We start from the raw sequence: 24,029 nt of genomic DNA, 5'->3' as shown, positions 1-24,029 counted from the left end.
GCAGATGATATAATACCAATTACATCATACCTTGGAATACAATGAAGCTTCCATAGTGAAATCTGTCATTATTTAAAATAGATCAATTTAGCTATTCATACTAGGAAAATTAAGTGGATGAAAATGCATATTGTCCAGATGATGACATGGATGGATAGGCACTTGAATTAGTCTATCAGTATGTCTTAGAGGGGCTGTGACAGATGATCATGAGCTTTATCCAAGTCTGAATAGGAGAAAGAGTCAGAAAAACAAGAAGAGATTTCAGAGTCCATCTTGATCAGAACAGGAAACCATCCTATAATATACCTGACTCATGGCCATTTAGGCTGGACCAAGAAGGTCAGACTTTCTAATAATTTCCATATTTCCTTTCAGCTAATTAACTGCCTGTAGGTGAAAGAGGCCAGGGTTACAAAAATACTTCCAGTGATGGGAAGTGGCACCTACCACCTCCTGGGGCATGCCATTCTACTTTTGCATGGTAGTAATTATTAGGAAAATTGACCAGAACTTAAACCTGAATTTGCCTCTTTGTGACTTCTACCCATTGCTTTGGAGTTCAGTCCTATGGGAAAAACTAGAACCAACCTATTCCCTTGCCAAAGTGACAGCACTCCAAATATTTAAATATCACACCTCACTTTTCTCTAGGCTAAAACACACCCCATCCAATTCAATGTAACAAACATTTATTGCATACCTACTATGTGCCAGCCACTCTCCTAGGTTCTGGAAGGCAAAGATAAAAACAAAACATTTCCTGTATCTGAGAAGCTTACATTATATGTATGGGAGAAAAATAACTTATTCCTCATGTTGCATGAACTCAAAGCCATTCATCAGCCTAACTGACCTCCTCCAAATGCTCTTCAATTTATCGATATCCTTCCTAGATTGTGGGTCTCAAGAATGAACATATCACTCCAGATAAGGCCTGATCAGGGCATAGAGTATAGCAGACCCATAACCTCTAGTTCTGGATGCCATGCTTCTTTTAATGCTAAGATGGCATTAGCTTTGTTGGCTGCTCTACTCAATTCAACAAATTCATATTAATGTTTATTGTATGCCAGATGCCATGTTAGGCCATGACAATACAAAGTCAAAAATGAAACAATTTCAGCCCTCAAGGAGCTCATATTCCCCTGGGAGTTACACATAACACAATTCACTTATATTGAATTTACAATCCATAGAAACACTAAATTTTTCTTCCAGTGCTTTCTAGTACTTATCACAGTACCTGGCAGAAAGTAAGTGCTTAATAAATATTTATTGATGGATTTTTTTCCATAAGAATCACTCTCTATATATGTCTCCTCCATCTTATTTTTGAACTTGAATTTCTGAACCTAATTTTATGCTTTATGTTTATCTTTTATCTTTCTTTTACTTTATGTTTATCCCTATTATATTTCATCTTGATTCTGTCCATTGTTTTAGATTGCCAAGATCTTTTTCAATCCTAAGTCTGTATACAGTAGATTAGCTCTCCCTCTAGGCTTTGTATCATCTTCAAATTTGGTAATAAGTGTTTTATCTCTGACTTTATCTAAGTCATTGGCATCCATGTTGCCATTGGCATCCAGCACACGGTCAAACATAGACATCCTAAGTGCATACCACTGGTGACCTCTTTCTAAGTTGATCATAAACTAATTAATGACTACTCTGTGGAGCTGGACATTTAATCAGTTCCAAATGCATGTTTTTGTTCTATTTCAGTGTGTACTTCTCTGTTCTATCCACAAGAATAGCATGACACAATTAGTCAAAGTGCTTTTGTACAATATAGGTATGTCATGCTTGTAGCTTCCCTTTAGATCTACCAGTGAGGTAGCACTATCAGAAAGAAATAAAAAAAAACAAGAAAGAAAGACAGTCTGTTTTTAACATCTTTTTGGTGAAACTCAGTTGGCTCTTTGTGATTGCAGCTTCTCTTTCTAAATTTTCATTGAATATCCTTTTAATAATCGAAATTTTGCCAAAAATTGAAGCCTAGATTTCCCTGATGATTCCCTTATTTTTCCTTCTTGGAAAATGGAGGCAATGTTTGCCTTCTTCATTCCAGCAGTACCTTTCTTGTTCTCTGTGATCCTTTGAACATCTCTGGCCATGGCTCATTAATAATTTTTTTTTACCAATTTTTTTCAGTACTTGAACAGGCTTTCAGTTTTCACTGCCTGATCCAGTCGTGAACCAGTTTTCTCCAGGCTTAACATCCTCAGTTCACTTCAATGTAACAAGCAATTATTGAATGCCCACTCCTTTTCAGAATAAGGTCTCTAGTTCTAAGCTCTGGATAGAGCTACTTTGTGCCCCAAGTGAGGACTATGGGGCAATCCCTTTGTGGATTCTCTTCTTTTCCCCAACATGACTTTTTAGGGAAAAAAAAGCTCTTTTTGATATCATAATCTAAAAAGAAAGCCATCTTGTTCTGTATCACCTTTGGGAAATTATGTAGTACTTTCAGTGATCTCTAGCAACTCCCTACTGAAAAACTCCGTCTTTTCTATATCAGTATTGTCCAAGTCATTCAATCACTTAATAAACCTTTATTAAGCACCTGCTTTGTGCCAGGTACTATGCTAAGTTCTGGGGATACAAGAAGAGACAAAAGACAGACCTTGCCCTCATGGAGCTTACAATCTAACGGGGAAGACAGCATGTACACAAATATATAAAAACAAGCTATACATAGACTAAATAGAAAGTAATTGATAGAGGGAACACAATGGAATTAATAAGGGTCAGGGAAGGTTTCCTGTAGAAGGTGGGATTTTAGTTGGGATTAAAGGAAGCCAGGGAGGTCAGTAGCTGAAGCAGAGGAGGGAGAGCATTCCAGATATAGTAGACAGTTACAATCCCTGGAGCCAAGAAATGGAGTGTCTTGTTTATGGGAAATCCAGATAATTTTATATGGTTGCAAATAGAGATTTAGATCAGAAGAATTTAAATTGCAAGTGACCCTAAATACAATGGAAATTTGCATGTTGAGTGCAAATCAACTTCAGTTTATTATCAAGAATGATTTGATTTTAAAGTCATGTAAAACATCATCAATGACATAAACCATGGCGAGAGAAGTTGGGCTAGTCATATAGCAAGAATGAGAGATGTTGCATGGATGGTCAGTAGCTAAGAATCACAGTGCTCCATATATTGTGAAAATTAGCAGACAATGTGGGATGGATTTATAGGAGAAGGTGGAAGAGAATTGCACAGAATGAGGAGACAATGAGAGGCCAGCTGATAGAAGAATTATCTATGCCAGTGATATCAAGGATCAATGTAAGTAGCCAAGCTTTAGAGAAAACTTGGAAGGAACCCAATTAGAAGGACAAGAAGATTTGTGACACTTTGGAAGCTACTCATTGAAAAATCAAAATTTAATGTCTAAACGTCAGTCCCTAGGACAGTATTGGCTGGTTAAATTAAGGACCATAGTCTTAACAGGAAAATGACTTATTCCAAAGGCTAATTGTAGTATAGGATCGAAGATTAAGAACTGGAGTGGACTTTGGAGGGCTAACCTCTTGACTCTACAGATAAAGAAATGGGGACACAGATAGGTTAAGTGCCTTGCCCAGAGTCATCCATGACCAGTAAGCATCTGAGGCAGGGCTTGAACTTGGGTCTCCCTGACTCAAAATCACACAATCTTACCCAATGGGTGCTGCCTCCATTGTGAGCCATCCTGCTGCCATCAATGGCAATTCCCATGATTCGACATTCAGAAGTTTCACCTGTTCTCACCTGTCATTCTATGAGTATAAAAAAGAGAGAGAGAGAAAATTAAATAGCGGAGCTTAAAACATGGAGCCCTGACTTCTAGGACAGAAATACTCTTTCTCAGTCATCTTTATCTTGCATTCTTTTTTATAGATGTTAACTTGATTACTGGCACATGATGGGAAATGTCCCTAACATGGATGCTATCATACCATCCATATTACAACACCGCAAGCTACGTGGTATTATAAGGAATTTTATGGTTTTGGTCTGGACCTGTGATTTCCCTGTTATAAGAAACTCTCAGTGAAGAAACTTCCTTTCCAAGTGAGGATGAGGAACAATTCTGCAGCATATTAATTTAGAGATTTGCCTGGAGGCATTGAGGTATTAAATTACTTGTTCAGCAAACTGAGTGAGAAGTGAGGCCTGAACCAGGTATTCCTGAAGCAAAGACCAGCTTTCTATCCACTATACCATGCTTTTTGTTGTCATTATTCAGTCATTTCAGTAATTGTGTCTGACTGTCCATGACCACATTTGGTGTTTTCTTGGCACAGATACTGGAGTGGTTTGCCATTTCCTTCTTCAGCTCATTTTACAAATGAGGAAACTGAGGCAAGCAGGTTTAAGTGACTTGGCCAGGGTCACACAGCTAGTGTCTGAGGCCAAATTTGAACTCAGGTTTTCCTGTCTCCAGGCCTGATACTCCATCCACAGTGCTACTGTACTACCCGCTATACCGTGCTATATATTTCAAAGGATAGATTTCAAAATAATAGTAAAGATTAGAAAAATATTTGACTTAAGTTTTAATGAGATGTCTAAAAACTCCTTGTCTGTCTGATTGTGGGGGTGGGGCATGGGAATAACGCAGAGAAGAATCAGACATCTACTATATTAATGGATTTATATATGTGCACATAAGGCTAATATATTTTATGCTGCCAATTTTTTATGGTTTCATAAATACTGCTATCACTAACATAAAAAAACCTGAAGAAAAAGAGCTCATATGTTCTGGTATAAATTCAGTGTATTTTATAGAATACTGCTACTCTTGATATAGCCTTCGGGATGTGACTTTTCATAAAAACCTAATGAATTTCTAGATTTGTCAGCTGTTTCCAAACAGATGCACTTTACTAATCTAATGGAAATGTTTTGAGCCCAGATCCCAAATATCAATAGCTTTTACTATTGCAAATTAGTTTGTCTATTGGGTAAATTGGGCTGTGGTTCTTGATAAAATGTAGTAAGTCATTTTTGTATTTGTACTTTACGGTTAACTTGTACTTTAGGATTTTATGTTTATATGTGTATATAGAAACACGCACATATGTATATATACGTACATACATATATACACTCATATATAACATAATGTTAAATATATTTACATATATATTTAACTTTTTTCCTTTTTTTCTTTTGCAGAGTTTTAAATTGAATGTAGACAGTCATTGTGCTCTAAAGGAAGCTGTGGTGGAAGAAGGGCAGCAACTTCTGGAGCTTATTGTATCTCACAAATCAGGTAAATCCTCCTGAAATATTGCAAGTCTTTATGTCTCCAGACTATTAAGGAATGAAGAAGCATTGCTGTAAATTACTGCATATATTCACTTCCTTATGTATTATTAATATTTACATTATCAGATTGACCTTCAAGATTTATAAATGTTTCATATACTGCATACAATGCTGTGATACTTATAAAATGAAATACTGCCTCCAAATAGTCCTGTTCATTTTATTTTGGTTTTGCTGTTCAGCTGAGTTTCAGTGGAAATCACATCACTGAAAACTTCACGTTGACACAGTCTTTGATGTAGAAGCTTCGGAAATAACATTAAGATAATGAATGAGGATTGCATGTATGGATATCGATGCATATGCATTAGTGTACTTATAGATATATCTTTAGATATAAGGGAGAAGGTATAGAAATAGCTGGATGTTTCTATGCCTAGCCATACACATAATTTTTTTTAATGTTCTGCTCTGATAATTGCATTAGTAGGTTTTCTGGTCCTTAAACTAATTCCTTCCCTGTTATTAATGCATTTATGAGGAACATATTATAAATTAAAAACAGTTTTGTCATTTGGTTATGCTTATCCTTGTATGCAACAGCCTCAAGATGGGATGAATTAGAATTTAGCTAGTATCTTTAGGGCTTACCATGACCAGTTTTAACGAGAATTTTTAATCAGATATGCCAACGCTAAAGCTTGCTGTCAGAATTCTGGCCTACTTACTGCACTTCCTATCAGAACTGCTTTGCCTTTTCCCATTCATTTCTCTGGTTCTTGTTACTTCATCTACAGAATCTCTACACAAATGTACATGGGACCTTATCTTTGAACAACAGAAATCATTCAGTTATTTTTAATTTTTTAATCATGATTTTATCCGTTTTGGTTGTTGTCGTTCAGTCATTTCAGTCGTGTCTGACTCTTCATGGCCCCATTTGGGGTTTTCTTGGCAAAGACACTAGAATGGTTTGCTATTTCTCTCTCCACCTGATTTTACAATTGCCTAGGATCACACAGTTCAGAAATGTCTCATATCAGATTTGAACTTAGGCAGATGAGTCTTCCTGACTCCAGGCCTCAGTGGTCTATCCACTGCACCATCTAGCTGCCCTTTGTCCAACATCCATCCATCAAGAAGTACAAACAGAATTTTAAACCATGACTCAGTGTGGTTGAGTAGCAGATCTGGATGTCCTTTGACTTTGACTTTGCCCTGCTGAAAATGTGAATGCAAGAAATTCCAGTCTTTCTTGAGAGTGACAAGTAATAATACTAATAGAGTGGGGGAGGTGTGTGCCAAGGTGCTTTTGTGGAAATTGTTTTGAATTTCCATTTATTCTCGTCCCCGCCAAGTAAAGAACAGTAACTAAAGATGCAATCAAACCCACAACTTTTGCTTTTTTTTTTTCCTCTCTCCCTTCGTTTTCGAGAAGGACTGAAGGACATGCTGCAGATGATTGCAAGTCAATGGAAGGAACTGCAGAGGCAAATCAAACGGCAACACAGCTGGATTCTTCGGGCTCTGGATATCATCAAAGCAGAGATCCTGGCTACTGATGTGTCTACAGAGGATGAGGAAGGGACTGGAAGCCCCAAGGTAAGTGGCTTGAAGTTTGCCGTATTTCCTCTTATTCCTCTCTTCTTTTGAACTAGGCACCACTGAAGTTTTCTTTCCACCCCTAAGGCTTTTCATTTCTACTGGGTAAACTTTTTTTATATATAAACAAAATGATATGGCTTACTCTGAAACAATAAAAAAGCTTACAACTTTTAAGTTTCTCAGGAAGATGCCTTTCAGTGTATGGGGAGGGGGAGGTGTGAATTAGAGTTGGAAGGAAGGGGACATAAAGCATTTAGTAAACAAAACATAAAGCATCTTTAGCATGAATAATCAGAATGGTTTTAAATTGTTTTGTTGCAACTATAAATCACTATAATCAGTGCAATCACTCAGCTCTGACATCCATTAGCCGCTTGGTTACAGCAAATTAACAAAGAAGAGAGAAAGTGATTCATTATCTCATTCCTGTTAATGACTATCAGATGCATTGCCTAATTAGGGGATGGTCATTGTAGTGGGAAGAAGGTCATATGCTTTGCTAACAAATCTTTTTGCTCAGAGTGTAAGTTCTCTATAATGGTGGATGCATTGAATGCAAGAAGTCCTTTAAAAATACCTCTTGGCATGTTTTGGGTTTCCATTTTGCATTTACTAAAGAACCATTGAAACATACAGTTGGAATTTCAGCATTGTGGCTTCTCACCTAGAACTACTCCATTTGGAAGGAGAGGCCCTTAGCCAATGGGTGGAAAATATGATTTTATCCAAAAGCATTAACTTCATGGTGTCTTTCTCTTCCTCTGCTGTTAGTCTGACATAAGCAAAAACAGAAAACCAGTCTGCTAACACACTCGGCACGTGAAACTTATTGTTACTTGGGGGAATTCATGGTTTCTATTCCTGGAATTGGCAAAGCAATTAAATCATCATCAAATAACATTTATTCAGCACCCATGTGTGGATTGGCACTGTGCTAAATGTTACACAGAGTAAGTTAAACAGATATTCTTGGAACTCATTCTTAAATGCAGACAGACTTACTAACAAACAACTCTACAACAGGGAGACCATCATGGCAAGGGTGCAGGCTGAATCATATTAACATAATTCATAAGCTTAAGGATTTATAGGTTTCAAAAGTAGAATAACTAAGATGTTTGCTGGAATTAGAGGAGGAATAGAATCATGGTTTCTGTTTAACATGGAGAAGGTATCATGGAAACGACTGAATTTTGACAGATATTTGAAAAGAGAGTTCATGTGATGCGCAAATCTGGATATTCTAGAAACTGGCATAAGATAAGGCATTGGTTTGACTTTACTAAAATTGAATGAAGAGTGGAAGGAATAGGCTTCTTAATGCAGAACTAAACCAAATTTAAGGAGCAGGAAGCCACCAATGAGAAATGACAAAATGTTAGACTGATGGTATAGCCATGAGGTATGGGTGAAGATGAAAGGAACAGCATGAAAATGCTCAGAAAAGAGTGGTGGGATTTGGCAACAGGTTACAGGTGCAAAGGAAAGATTGTCAGGACTCAGAAAAAATTCCTAGATTTCTTGCTTGGGGAAAATGTAAGATGATGGTATCATCAAAAGCCACAAAGAAATTGATTAGATGGAAGAACATTTTGAGAGAAACAAGCAACTCTGGGCATCACCTCTAGGTTGACATTTCATTCAGGTTGGCAGGGACACAGCCTGTTGTCCAGTTGAAACATTGGACCAGTAAAATTATGTGACATCACAGTGTTAGCTGAACCCTTAGAATCATCCTCATTTTAAGGCACAATTGACAGGGAAAGATGAAAAGAAATGATGCTTATAATAGAAACTTAGCACTTGGTGGAAGGGTATAGAATCACGGGATCTCAGAGTTGGGAATGAACTCAGAGGTCATCTAGTCCAACCACACCTGAACAAGAATCTTCTTTACAATCTCTCTTCCCAAATAGCCATCTAGTTTTCACTTAGAGACCTCTATTGAGGAGGACTTTACTATTTCCCAAGGTAGTCCCTTCTGCTTTTGATAACTCTAGTTATTAGATAATTTTTCCTTATATCAAGCCTAAATTTGCTTCTTTGTGATTTAAACTTATAACACTAACTTATTCTATCTTTACATAGGAAGCTGTCATCTAAAGATTTTTATACACCAGAAAGCATGATATAAAAATAAAGTACTGTTATTTTTTCCAACATCTATTCCTCCTGCTTGAAGGAATAGATCATTATAAACTATGCAAAAGATTTTAGAAGCTAAATGATGATAGTGACTACATTGTCTTTAGGGGCCTAGGGAAAAATGCAAATTCTGACCTGTTGACCTAAGTCATTCATTTGATGTGATGAAGCACCCCTATTTCATGTATCTTTTCTTCTTCCTGTTATACCATGACATATTTAATATTTAATTTTTATGCTTTTCCTCATTCTTATTAAAAAACGACCAAACATCTTATGATTATTTTTTAAGTTAAAACAATCATATTTTGTAAAACTGGCTGACAAATAATATGCAATAACAATCAGTGTCATTTTTTTTGTAGAGTTTCTAAGCAAAAGGATAACCAGAATCTCACTTAAGTCTCACGACATTTTTGTGAAGCATTAGATATGGGGGAGAATATTCTCTCTCTTCAGAGACAAAGACAATGTGTGAGGCATCATGTAAAGGCTTGGACTCACCATCCTCCACATTACTGCCAAAAAAATTCATCTTAAGGTACAGGTGTGATGATGTTACTTCCCTGCTCACAAATTTGAAATAGCTTCCTATTGTCTCTAGGACAAAATTCAAGCTCTTCATCATAGAATCTGAGCTATGCTTCCAGAAATTTTATATTGCTGTCCTTCATACTTTCCTCATTCCAACCAAACTTGTGTAGTGACTGTTTGTTCAACTTGGCATTCCATCTCCCTTTACTTAGGCATCCAGTCTCCGGCCTGGAATGTACTCTCTGCTGATTTCTTTCCATTTTATCCGTTTCTTTATTTAGGCATCAGTTCATGTGTCACCTTTTCTACAAATTTTTCCCTGATTCCCCTCGTTGTAATTGCTCTTTCCTTCAAATGAGCTTTTATTTATTTATCTATATATAATTTGCAACTCTTGAACAGAATCCATGGGTAGCTAGGTGGCTGCAGTGGGTAGAGGGCCCAGCCTGGAGTCAGGAAGATTCATCTTCCTGAGTTCAAATGTGACCTCAGACACTGACTAGCTGTGTGACTCTGGGCAAGTCACTTAACCCTGTTTGCCTCAGTTTTTTCATCTGTACAATGAGCTAGAGAAGGGAATGGCAAACCACTCTAGTATCTTTGCCAAGAAAACCTCAAATGGGGTCATGAAGAGTCAGGCATGACTGAAATGACACAATAGCAACAACAAAACAGAAAAGCTACGTGAGGGCAGAGAATATTTAGTTTGTGCCTTTTTGCTGATGGTCCATAGGTAAGTGACTCGAATATAAAAGTTATTTAATAAATGTTTATTGAGTTAAATTTAAATGACTTAAACTGGCAGATCCAAAGCTAAAGTCCATGTCTTCTGATTCTCAACCAATGTTCTTTCCAGTAGATTTTGTTGTCCAGTTGGGTTTTTTTTTAGTCATGTGCGACTCTTTGTGACCCCCTTTGTGGTTTTCTTGGCAAGATACTGGAGTGATTTGCCATTTCTTTCTCCAGCTCATTTTATAGATGAAAACACTGAGGCAAACAGGGTTAAGTGACTTGTCCAGGGTCACACAGCTAGTAAGTGTCTGAGGCCAGATGTGAGCTCAGGTCTTCTTGGCTCTTCCTAGCACTCTATCCACTGCACCACCTAACCTCCCTTCTAGTAAATTAGTTTGTATTAACTCTGAAATGATCGACTCATCTATGGTTAGAACACTCTCATTTCACCTCTGCCTCTTCAAATCCCTTATTTCCTTTTGAATGCTGTTTCGATCAACACCTTGTTCATGAAGCCATTCTTAATCTTTCCAGCTAATGTTTTGCTCCCCTTCCCATTTACCTGTATTTATTTTATATACATTTTCTGTATTATCTCTCCAATAGAATGTAACCTCTTTGAGAAAAAGTCCTGTTTCCATTTTGTCTTTGTATCTTTGGCACCCGGCACAATATCTGGTGCACACAGTCCACTTTTTATAAGTGCTTTAACAAGTTCGAATGAATAAACCAAAATTGACTTTTCATGTTTACTAGATTTTAGTAAGGAAACCAGAATGATTCAAGTAGGTTTTAATGATCCGGGAATAAGTAGCAACTGTGGCATAGTGGACAGAGAACTGGTGTTTGGAGTCAGATGATTCGGTTTAAAATCTTGGCTTGACCATTTACTACCCGAGTGACCATGGATGGCTCCCATAATCTCAGTTTACTCAGTTGTAAAACGAGTGGGTCAAAGTAGGAGGATGATCAGTTTTTAAGGTCTTGTCCACCTCCCAGTGCTGGGAATACTGATCTGAACAGAAACTCCTCTCAGCCTGAGCCAGAGGATTCATGGTAACTGTTGATTTGTCAAACAAGGCTTATAATTGTAATATACAGTGTTGTTATATACAATTTTCATCACCACATAAAATGAAAATAAGCTTAAGATCAGAAATTATTTCTATATGATAACTTCTCATTATACACATATTATGTGAGTGGTCATTGTTCTCTTCTTTAAAAGAAGTCATCCATATTTCCTTAAGTGGAGCTTTTTTAAAGGGGCTACCCAATATTTCTTTATTGCAACAACAACAACTCTTCTGGCTATTACCAGCCTCAAGACTTTCACTACAGGATATGACCTTGTAATAGGTCATGTGGAAAGGGTGCTATGAAATACATCTCGAAATACAGTTATGATCACCCATTTCATCTTGGAGCTGAAAGAGTAACTAAAATTAAAACATAACAGGAAAGATAACTCTAGAATTCATCTTAAGTTTACTTCAGAAGCTATTGGGAACCTGAGAAGCATAATAGAAAATCTAAAGAATATATCTAGGGGGTATTTTTCTTTTTTACCTTGTTTGAGAGACTGCAGAAAAGGACTTGGTCTTAGAAATCTTGTAAAGAAATAGAATAGGAGGAAATTCAAAGACTCAAGGAAACTTTTCCCCCAGGACCCTGTAGCATACCTTATTTGTTGTATTTCATTTTTTAAAAAAAGTGTTTTCCCAGGACTATGGAGTCTTTTATACATGGAAGGGGAGAAGCAGAAAAAAAAAAGAAATTCAACAGATCTAGAAATATAGCTTTGGCACTCACATTCAGGATGGAGAATTTGCTTGTAATTATACACTGTATTTATGGCAAGTTTTGTGATAGTTTATCACCTGAAACGAGACTTTCAGTATGTTAAATTTTGAATACCACAAAGGGCCAGAGGGATTTCAGGACACAGTGTATACCTAACCCCTAAGAAACAGTGCCTTCTTTTCTTGACCTTTCATGGTGAAAACAAAAACTGAAAGCTGGAAGGAATAGTTAAACTTTGCTTAGTGACAGAACACGCATGACTCTCAGCCTTAACCAGAAGATTCAGGGTAACTGTTAGTTTGCCAAACAGGGCTTATCACAGAAAAGTCATAAAAGTGACAGCAGTGGGAGATTTATACTTCCTTTGTAAACACATGCCCACATATTTATATATAAACACACATATGTGTGTGTATTTATATACCAACACATACATGTATATATGTATGTGGATATGTGTGTGTATACACACACACATGTAAAATCTGCAATGAGCTGGCATTGCTTTGGCATCTAAGAATCAAGATCAGGACTTTCCCAAATGAAGTTATCAAACTATGTAAACATACATACATACATACATACATGCATACATGCATACATGCATACACACATATGTATATATCACTTTGCACATAGTGGCTCTCTATCACCTCCAAGATCAAAAATAAAATCCTCTGGCTTTCCCGCCTCCCTCCTTACCTGCCTCACTTCCCAACAGTCTAACACTTCACGCAATTTCAAATACTTTGCAATCAGTTAAGTGACACTGGCCTTCTTATTGTTCCTTGAACAACAACCACAACAAAACCCCATCTGCTCACTCTGGGAATTTTCACTTGCTCTCTCTCATGCCTGGAATGCTCTCCCTCTTCGTCTTTGCCAGCTGGCTTCATTGGTTTCTTACAAGTCTCAGCTAAACTCTCACCTTTACAAGAAACCTTTCTCGATCTTTCTTAATGTTAGTGCCTTCCCTCTGTTGATCATTTCCAATTGATCCACCTATTTATCTATATCTATTTCTACATCTGTATCTATCGATCTATCTATTATCTTGTTTGTAAGTAGTTTATTGCTGTTGTTGTTGTTGCCGTCTCCCTTTTAAGACTGCGTGGTCTTTGAGAACAGGTAGTGTTTTTGTCTTTTCTTTGTATTCCCAATGCTTAGCAGAGTGCCTGGCACATAGTAGGTGCTTAATAAGTATTTATTGACTGACTTATTATAGCACAGACAGTAACTGATTCTGCTTTGGGTTAGAAACAGAGGAGATTCTATGAAAAAGATCACTTTAAGTTTATATTGCAGAATCCAGCAAGCAAGTTAGGGAAATGACAGGGTAGTCTTAACCTTGCAACTACCTTGCTGGAAGGAAATTAGTAGACAGATCGACTGCTAGTCGGAGTTCTGAAATTCTTTCCTTTGACCTGCTTCCGTTTATGGTCTTTGAAATCACCATACCCATTGGCACAGAGAAACGCATGTACATGTGCATATACATATTTGAATCACTTTTATTTTTTCCTGTGGGCAAGGTAAAGTAACCACCTTCTTTTGTGCAAAAAGAAAAAAAAATGTCACAAGACCCTTACAAGACAAAGGTACAAATAGAAGGCACTAGAATTAAAAACTTAAGATTAAAAATTGCATCTAAAAGGGTAGCAAGGAAGAAGAGACTCAAAGGTATTGCCATTATTTATTTAAGGCTGACAGTGTGCTAAGCCCAAAACATGAAGTAAGGCATGCTTCCTGCCCAGTCATCTAATTACTTAAATGTAAGCACACCATGTAACATCTTGTCTAATGTATGCTAGGGTATCTTAGATCTAGCATAATAGATCACCTAAGATTCTGATCATCTTAATTAGGATGTTGGCAGATTGAAATGGAATAGAGTTCTTGATGAAAGCAAATGCATTCCAAATTCTGTTCTACTCCCCAAAGAAGCCTTTCTAAAAGGCAATACCTAATACAATAGTGGTTACTCTTTTCCTACTGAACTATGTAAACACAGCACTGAATTAAATGGTGTGGTACCAGGGGATGCCTATTTCTGTCTTTTGTAGATTCTATACCACTCCTTGGGTGTTTTTCTTCCCTTTTCCTCTGAGAAGAGAAACTTTTCTTGAAAAAGAGTTTTTAGCAGATAGAAACTAAGGTGAATTACCACTGGGCAGAACAGTTGTGATTACTAAACTTGTGACTGCGCACTCGAGCATACACACACACACACACACACACACACACACACACACACACACACATACACACACACACGGAAAATAAAAAAAAAAGTTCCTCTAGTCTCCTTGAGGCAACATTAAATTAGCATGTTATCAGATATGGTGGATGGACCCAAGATGAAGATGGAAACCTATAGATTTTTCCCCCTTGGTCTATCAGTGTGACAAGGTATTTGAGAAATCATTGAGGAAATGGGAAAAGATAATAGGAAGGAAAGCTAATAGTAGATCCTATCTAGGTATAGACCTCAGTATATCCTGATTGTTCAGTCCATACTGCTGTTGTTGGAAGCCTTAAGGATAACATTTGGTGCAGCAAGACTGTGTGAGTGAATTTCATTGGTGTCTTTAATCGATACCAAGAAATGTCAATTACGTGAGTAGGTAGTTTACTTTTTCTTTAACCTAATCTAAGGGTGCCTCGGTTCTCCTCTGTAATATCTATAGCTACAACGGTACAATAGATTGTGTGTGAATTTTAAAACCATGCAAAGCAGAAACAATCCATCAGAAAATTACTTTGTTTCTATAATAGTGTCAGTAATTTTAAAGTCAATGTGATATGCTCAAGCAGGGCTTTCCAGGGTTTTCTTGTGTTTTCTTTTTTCTGGGGGCATAGAGAGGGGTGGGGGAATGGTGCCACGTTGAGATTAGAATTCAGTGTTTTTGCTTCTATAGGCATTTGTTAAATACCCCAAAAAGGAGAGTGGAACACAGGGAATTGCATATAATAGAACGGTTTAAAATTAATAATCGTCAGTTCTTTGAAGGTGTGAAACAATTACCTCAGTATGTGTGATTTACGCTTTTTCCTGGAATGTGTTTTTTCTGGCAAAGAAACAGGGAGAGCATGTGCTAAAGGGATTACTTTGCTTTGACTGCTGTGTTTATTAAGTCACACAGGACTTCTTATAAAATGGCAGCTTTCAAATGAGATGGGTATTTTCACATAGACGCTATGAATGCTTCAAATGCCTGATTAACTGTTCTCATACACAGAGACCAGAGTCATTATCTCATCTGGACAAGTAGGACGGCATTACAATGTCTAAGTTCTCCTTTTCTTTTGCTGTCCAAACTCAGAAGAGTACGTAGCTATTAATTAGAGTATTGCTGATGTAGCTGAAGTAAACAAGGGTTTCATTTTTAAGTTATTGGAGCTATCCTTTGGTGACAAAAAATAGCCTTTTGTCCTGTGGCTACTAAATGAAGATGTTGACTAATGGAAAGCACTATTAACCATATTGAAGGCCTTGGTCCCATGCCTAGGGAAGCCCCTTATTGCATTTTTCGGGTAATTTTTCCTTAGGTTGTGAGGGTTTCTTTTTTTCCCAGCTATGACCATTCTGTGGAGGGAGTTAATTCTTCTTTTGCTTCCTCACCAGTGGGGCTAAGAAGTTCATGTAGATGAGAATAGGAGAAAAATGAATAAAAAATAAATAAGAGGACCTGAGCAGGAATAGGAGGAGGGGAAAGAGAGGGAGGGAGGATAAAAGAAATGAAAAAAAAAACAAAAAAGGAACACATGTGTTAGATGAGTAGCATATTGCCTGTTGCCTTAGGTGCTAACTCAGTGGGATCAATGTTATAGGTCTCTTAATCCTATAATATAGCAACAGAAGTTGTTGGTAAGATTATTTGGTGCTCTTGTGTTCTTCCCAAGATAAAGCCAATTTCAGGGATTGGATCAAGAAATGACTTTCAGTATTGTCAAACCATTTACATCATTCCTGAATGATTTCATGGCACTGTCTTATTCTACAAGGCAGTCTATAAACTAATTGAGAGTCCTGTGTATTCCTTAATTGTACTCATAGAGCCTAGCACAGTGCTGAAAACATAGTATTCTTCAATAAATGCTTATAAAATTAAGGAAAAAGAAAAATGATCATTGAGTCACTCTGTATTATGCCCCTAATATCAACTTTATGATTCCTGTATTTCTATTAATGGTGCCACCTTTTTCCCACTCTCCAAACCTCAAGATTATCTTTGACACTTCTCTGTTTATCAGCTGCTACAGTATTAGTTATCTATACCATGTACTTAGCAATTAGCCATCTACTGCCTTGAGAAAGGAGTCTGATATAATGGAAGGATCCTTGGAATGAGAAGCCCAGTGCACATCCCACCTTGGACGTTTATTATCTGCGTGACTTTGACCAAGTTACTTAATTTAACTGGACCTCAGTTTCATAATCTGTAAAAGAAAGCTATTGGATTAGATAGTTTCTGAAGTTCCTTTTGGATATAACCGACATTTTAATCTTGTAATGCTATTTAATTTAAACTCCCTGAGGGCAGAGACTTCTGCCTTCTTCCATGTCTCCCATAGAGACTAGTGTAGTGTTGTGTACATATTCTGAGGGCTCGATAAACATTTGTTGATTTGATTTGGCCTGGTCCATCCATGATAATCCTATTAGAGAGAAAGACAATCTTTTTCCTCTTCTTCACACATCTTGCCAACATAAAAACCATTTATTATTATAACAGAAAACTTTCTGCTCAAATGCATAGGAAAACATATGTGCTGTACTATTTCCCCTGAGCACAGCTACTGGTAGACTCACGGGGACAGGTGGACTGTCCAGGCACAGTAACTGAGAGATCTCTGAGTGGGCCTGAAGAAAGCAGAGGTTCAGATATGGTCAAAGGCTGAATTATCACAAGAAAACAAATAGGGAAGGGGCTATACCCCCAAATATTCAAGGGGCACAGCTAAAGTTTGGAAATATTAGTTGACAGTGCAGGAATGTCGCAATCCAAAGATCACGGCAGGTAGGTATAATCTAAGGTGAACTAAGAGTCCAAGAAATGGGATATCCAAATGGGTTCAAGCTCATATCAACGTTGAATTTCCCAACTTAACCCTCACAGTGAACAAATTTGTCCCTTTGAGCCCTGGCATTTGGTGCTAACCCTGGCTCTTCTCCCTTGATATCCTATAGGAGTTATATCTATAGACAGCATCTTCTTCTAATGCCTTCTGTATTAGAAATTACTGAGTCCATGCAGTATTGGACATATATATTATTCCCCCAGATGGTACTTTCCCTTATTTTCATTCATATCAGTCACCAAAGTGTACATGGCATTGAGCTAGCAAATCAGTCTTTCCTTCAGGAGCATTTATTCTCCAAAAGATTTGGGAGTCATTTGGGTGACACTGTGGCAAATGTCTACAATATGTGAGATTATGATGGGATGATGGAATTCAGTTGAAACATCTGTCCACAAAATTCTTTTTTTTTTGGGTTTGTTGAGTATATTCAGAAATAGTTGGCAATGATTTCTTCCCCAGTGAGTTCCTTCTCCATTGTGGAAAATTTACTGTTCCTTTAAATAAGACTAGTATTTATCATTTCCAAACCTCTTCCTGTTTATTCCAGAATCTCTAACTAACATATTAAGTCAGCAACTACTTAAATTGAGCTGTTGCAGATTATGTATCATTCTCCCCTCCCCTTTATGGTGGATGCAGGGGAAAATGAGTGGGAAATGTGTCCTTGGTTAACATGGGACAGAGCAAGATCTGCCTCTTTTTTCTGTTTAAAGACCTGAATCATCCCAAAGTTGAAATAACGTAAATTTTCTGGCAGAAATTATCATTTTGATACATCTAGCTTTTAAAAGACTAGTATAATATATTGTATAGTATAATCCTGAAATGGTCCAGGGTTAGCATTGTTCCTTCTGCTGTTCTTAATTGTTTAAAAACACATAGGTCGGGAGAGGGGGGAAGGGAAGGAAAAAAATTTACATGATAACTTTGTTGTATATTTAGAAGGAATAGAAAGTTGCATATGGTAGATTTGCAGTTTCATATGCAATCATCTTTTTTATTTTATTGTCTAGTGGAAATGCTTGTTTTATTTCATAAATCAAAAATTAAAAGAAAAATAAAAAAGTGAAAAAAAATGCATAGTCTTTGCATGGGTTGGTTTATACATAGGCAAGTATGGGTAGGAGCTGAGACTGGGGTATGTTATGTGATCAGTGAGGATGGTGGGGAGAGGTCCTCAAGGGGAAGATGTGAATAATCTTCCTTCAAGCATTTACTGAGATGGATTAGCATGAACAAAAATAAAAAGCAATTGCCTGCCACAAACCTAGGACCAAAATTGTATACGGTATCAGTGGGAAGAATGGGAGGGAGCACAGGTAGAGGATACAAGCAGAGAGGCACATGCTTAGAGAACACACAGGACGAAGACAATTCATACTTTTGGCACTTCGGGGCCGTGGTGGTCTTTCCTTAATTGTGTTATTCTTGTGTGACTTTCTCTTTGTGCAGTTTCTCTGCTGCACAGGTCTCAGCTTCTTGGGTCCATTCTTCCTTAAAGCTCAACTTCTGGTTTTCTTCTTACTTATCTAATCACTCCTCTGCTTTCTTCAAAGATTCTTCCCTCCCCTTCCCCTTCCCTTTCCCTTCTTTTTCCCCTTCCTCTTTGCCTTCCCTTCTCCTTCCCCTTTCTTTTCCCTTTCTTTCCCTTCCCTTCTCCTTTCCCTTCCTTTTGCTCTTCCTTCTCCTTCCCTTCTTCCCTTTCCCTTCCCTTCTTCCTTTTCCCTTCTCTGTCCCCTTCCCCTTTCTTTCTGTATCCCTTTCCTTTTTCCCTTTCCCTTCTCCTTCCCCTTCCTTTCCCTCTCCCTTCCTTTTCCCCCTTCCCTTCTCCTTCCCCTTTCCCTCCTTTTCCCTTTCCTTTCCCCTTCCCTTCTCTTCCTCTTCCTTTCCCCTTTTCCTTCCCCTCCCTCCTCCCCTTCTCCTCACCTCCACTACCCTTTCTGTCTTAAACCCTCTGGGGCTAGTTTTGACTCTTCCCTTCCTTTTTTTCCCTCACATCTAATCAGTTGTTTAAACAATGCTTTATTCCTTCCTTCCTTCCTTCCTTCCTTCCTTCCTTCCTTCCTTGCTATTGCCATCACTGTTTTCAAGATTTACCTCTGTGAAACATTTTTGAGTTTGCTGCTTAGAAGGGACCTCGTCCTCCCTCAATTTCTGGGCATTCTGGGTGACTATTCTATTGCATCAATTAATTCTTTGACTTGTGGTGTAGTTATTTGAGTGTGTCTATCTTATTTCTACCACTAGATCACACATTTTTTTTTAAATTGAGCTGTTTCCTTTTTGTCTTGATACATCCCTAGAGCACAGTGTAATGAGTTGTACATAATAGGTCTGGAGTAGATGTTTGTTGAATTGAAACAAATGCACGCAATTCGGATGGAGGGGTGGTGTCTACAGGACTAGTCTACATAGATAAGGAACAAGAGAAAGAAGGGTGAATATTCAGGGAATAGTGAAGTAGTGGTAGCAATGCACATATACAAAGCTGTCTCTTAGTTGCTACAAGAATAGGTCATAGATTCACCTATTAATTGATTGTTCTTGCTGGAAGAAATCTTAGTCTGTCCCCTCATCTTGCAGGGGAGAAAAACTGAGGCTAGGTTATGTCCGAGCATCCCTTTTCTAATGAATTGAGTTGTCAATTCAATTCAACCAACATTTATTAAGAGCCTATTATAGGCAAGGCCTTGTACTAAGCATTGGGAATATGAAGATACAAATGTCATGGTCCTTTCATGGTCCTTGCCCTAGAGGACCTTAAAAATGAACAGTGAAAATAGCACATGCAAAAATAAATTAACAAGGTAGAATGCAATAAATGCAAAGGGAGGGTCTAGATAAAGTTGGTTTTTTTTTTTTTTTAAAGAAGGACTTTATAAGGGATTGATATTTTGAACTACATGGGGAGAGGAGTGATCAGAGAAAGCTTCATGGAGGATGTAGCACCTAAATTAGCCAGAAGGAAGACAAGAACTTTCAAAAGTCAGGGTATGGAAAGAGTTCATTAGAGAAAGGAGAGGGGACAACTTGTACCAGTTCAGTGCACATAGTAGGCTTTCAATAACTGGTAGCTTGATTGGCACGTTCACTGCCAAGTTTCCTAATTAAATGCCTTTTTAAAGTGTGTTGCAGATGTTAATGTCCATACAGAAATACAAAGTTTTGTGCCTGTTTTTACTACGCTATTTAAAAAAATGCTGTTTTGTTTTTGTTGTGACATGTGCCAATTATTTTACTGGAATAAGATACTCCCAGTTAGGAAAGCCCTGTATTAAAGCCTATTGGCACCTATTCTATAACTTTTATAGTCTTGGAGAGTTGTCTAGAGCAGAGAGATGTTAAGTGACTTGTCCAGGGTCATACAGCCACCATGTATCTGGTTAGACTTAATTCTAGATCTTCCTTGATTTCTGCCCACAGTGCAACATTGCCTCTCATTATTATTACCTTAGAAGTGGAATTTTTTATTTCAGTTGTTGTTCGTCTCTGAAATGACAAATTCTACAGAACAAAAACCAGAGCAAGAAACGTTAGAGAAAAATTGTAACATTGCATTTCTTACTTCTAGAAAAAAAAATTCCACTTTGAAGAAAATAAATGAAAATTATAGTCACGGGATTCAGACTCTGGTTGGCAACTTTACTCTAGGTAAAATGAACCAATTACCTCTTTTAATGTGACTGCTTGTAAGAGCTCAGAGTTAATAGTCTTCTGGTTGAACCATGGTCCCTTTATGAGAGATGAGGAAGCAGTTGTTTGGACTAGGTAGGAAGGGATTTCTCCTTTTCTGTGTAGGGCCCTGTTCAATATCATCTGTCTTCTAAACAAAATATATGTTGTTGTTCTTACCTTGAAATGGTTTTTCTTGGTCCTCAGTTAGGAAAATCCTAGTGCAACAAATTAATCTCAGAAGAATTTATCCCATTTGTGTCTGTTGAGTCCATTGCATTTGTGGTGGATAGCCAATTGGCCATGACGGCACAGTGAAGATTTTTAAAATGTCTAATGAGGGGGGTTACTTAGGTTGTTACTAGTAGCCACGTACTCAGATCAGCATTTGGTCTCCTTGTTTCTGGGGTAGAGTAGCCTCCAGGAATAGGAGAACATACAGACGTGCTTTCTGTGTACATTTCCTGGCTCAATTCAGCCTTGCTCTTAGTCATAGGATCAATGTCCCCTTGTTAGCATGGACAGCATCTAATAACAGGCGCCAGCATCCCAAAGACTGTCCATCCACAAAGTAATGTTTAGGCCAGTTCCTTAAAAGAGTCATTGCCCTTATTTGCCTAGGATGAGTAATGACTTTTTTCTAGGAGAGTAAGAAAGAATTACAATTTTGGTTGTTATATCATCATTATTCCATTTTTCACTTGGGTAGGGGTATATGACGTTTCAAAAGTGGGATTGCTACATTGAAATATAAAATATATGTAAATATATAGATGTATGTGTAAATATATATATATATATATATCTTGGCAGATATATATATATATGTACATATCATGCTAACATATGTACATAAACACATATATACACACTAATTTCAACAGCTTTGTCGAAAAGACATGCAGGATTTCTCCTTTAAGGAGAAGTCTGGAAGCTTAGCAGATGACCATCACAGTTGCTGATATGATTTGGAGAATCTTTACCCCTAATGAGATTAGGTGAAATTGAACCTGAGAAGGTAAAGGTCTCCAAATTGACATAACATCAAAAGGGCAAAACTTCATCATGTCAGTATTTGAATCTCTAACAGAGTCTAATATCTGATATATTATATTTGGTCCACCATAACCCTTGTATATACACATCTTTATAGTAAATGATGAATGAGATTTAGCTACCATAATATGGTTTGTGCTGTTATATACCTTTGTGGGAAACATAGAGTGGGTGAGCTAGGTTATTTGCTCACTGAAATGACCTCAACTATTTTCTCAGAACACCAATCTCAATCAGAAAAACAAGGTTTTCAGGGTTTCGAGTAAGTTAGACAGACATTATTTTCCTGTTGTTATTGCTGATGTGTCTCATCTAAACTCTCCCACATATGCTGGCTTCCATTAGAGTAGAATTGGATATGCTAAAATTTTGCTGGATAGTTTCTTTTTTTTCTGGAGATTTCCATCTGGCTAAAATCAGTACAGACTGAAAACCTGAATTTAAAACCATAAAATGTCAACTTTGGCTATTTATCAGAACCTTCAAAGGTCTATCTATCAACATTATGTAGTTTGAGAGGCAGTGTGGGATAGTGAATGGAGGCTCATATTTAGGACACCTGGGTTTAAATCTCACCTTAGATATTAAGTACATGGTCATGTGCAAAGCACTTAAATTCAGAGCCTTATTTTCTCTACAATAGGGAAAGGAATACTTCCAATTTCCCCACTTTGAGGGATTGTTTGGAAATATAGTTCGCAAACCTTTAAAATATTATGTAAATTTGAGGCATTTTGAAAAGGCATCTTTTGTTATTTTAAATGACTTTTTCAATTTTATTTTATTTTTAGCTGAAAATAAATTAGTAATAAGGTATGAACATTGTTGTTATACTAAGCACCTCTGCCCATTATTATCAATGATTTCAGTGATGGGACTGTGCTGCAGTTAGCTTAATGTAGAAAATTTTGTCCTCTGGGTGCAAATCAATTACATTTGGAGTAATCTCTCTACCCACTACTGCCAACCCCCTTTTGGAGTTAACTCTCCTTGGATTAACTCTTCTAAGATTTGTGTGCTTTTAAAATAGTAGATTATTGGGAGTTGCCTATTCTCATTGAGTTTTTTTATTTAAAAATGCAATAGCCATTAACAAAAAACAATAAAAATAAATCAATCAGTAATACTGATTAAATGGCTGCTACATACTAGGCACTCTTTCTCACAAGTGCTTGGGGAATCAAAGACAAAAATGAAACATTCCAAACAAGGAGTCATGTCTCACCTAAAACCCCTAACTCTTAATAAGGCAGAGCAAAAGTAATTAATAAACAACAAACAAGAAAATAGAATGCTCTTTCCCCATCCCCTCTTTTAGGCCTGGCCAAAGTTCTGCTACCTTTGACTCTATATTTTTCTCCTTTTCCTCCCCACCTTCTCCTCTTCTTCCTCTTCCTCTTCTCTCTTCTTTTCCACCTCTTTCTCCCTTTCCATTCTGTGCATTGTGAATACAGTTCAAGTCTTCACGATATTGCTCAGAATTACTTCATACTGGTCTTTCCTTATATGCTTCGTATTTATCGTGTTTGCAGCACCAGAATATTTCATTACATAAATATACCAAAATATATTTATTGATTCTTCAATTGTTGGGTATATAGGTCATTTTCAGTCTTTTTCCCTTTTATAATGGAGTGACTGACTATTTTTCTATAAATAAGTTCTTTTTATGATGTTTTAAGGTAAAGAAATAACAATGCTATCATGGAATTAAAAGGGATAATCACTACGTGCTACTCACTGCAATTGCTTTCTAAACTATTTGCACCAGACTTTTTAATCCTACCAGTAATGCATTACCAGAGTGCCTGTTTTCTCACATCTTCACCATCATTGGATTTTATAAATTGTGGGGTAGTAATTTTTGCAGTTCTGAAGTATCTTAGGGTTGTTATGATTTGCATTTTACTGATTGCAAGGAATTTTGGGCATATTTTAGTTGGTTAGCAATAATTTGTATCTCCTCCTTCATAAATTATCTATATATATTTGTCACTCCACTGAGGATTCTTAGTGTAGTTGTATCCCTTCCTTATAAATTCTAGCTGTTAGACCTTTGTTTAACATATTTACAGCAAAATTTTCCCCTCTGTTTGTTTCTTCTCATACTCCTTTTGGTTATGCAAAATGCT

The 24,029-nt window shown here is 37.2% G+C and overlaps 1 protein-coding gene across 2 annotated transcripts in view; it reads left to right on the top strand.

Moving 5' to 3' along the window:
- The window catches only part of AKAP6 (A-kinase anchoring protein 6), a 495,488-nt gene that overhangs the window by 193,074 nt on the left and 278,385 nt on the right, over positions 1-24,029 (top strand). For both annotated transcript variants that reach the window (XM_036734767.1, XM_036734768.1), the window contains 2 exons: positions 5,173-5,269; positions 6,704-6,867. In XM_036734767.1, coding sequence (XP_036590662.1) covers positions 5,173-5,269; positions 6,704-6,867 — 261 coding nt within the window. The remainder of the gene's footprint in view (positions 1-5,172; positions 5,270-6,703; positions 6,868-24,029) is intronic.

Source organism: Trichosurus vulpecula, chromosome 8, assembly GCF_011100635.1.
Source record: "Trichosurus vulpecula isolate mTriVul1 chromosome 8, mTriVul1.pri, whole genome shotgun sequence".
Lineage (NCBI taxonomy): Eukaryota > Metazoa > Chordata > Mammalia > Diprotodontia > Phalangeridae > Trichosurus > Trichosurus vulpecula.
Note: the sequence above shows the minus strand (reverse complement) of the source record. Positions and strands in the feature narration are given on the sequence as shown.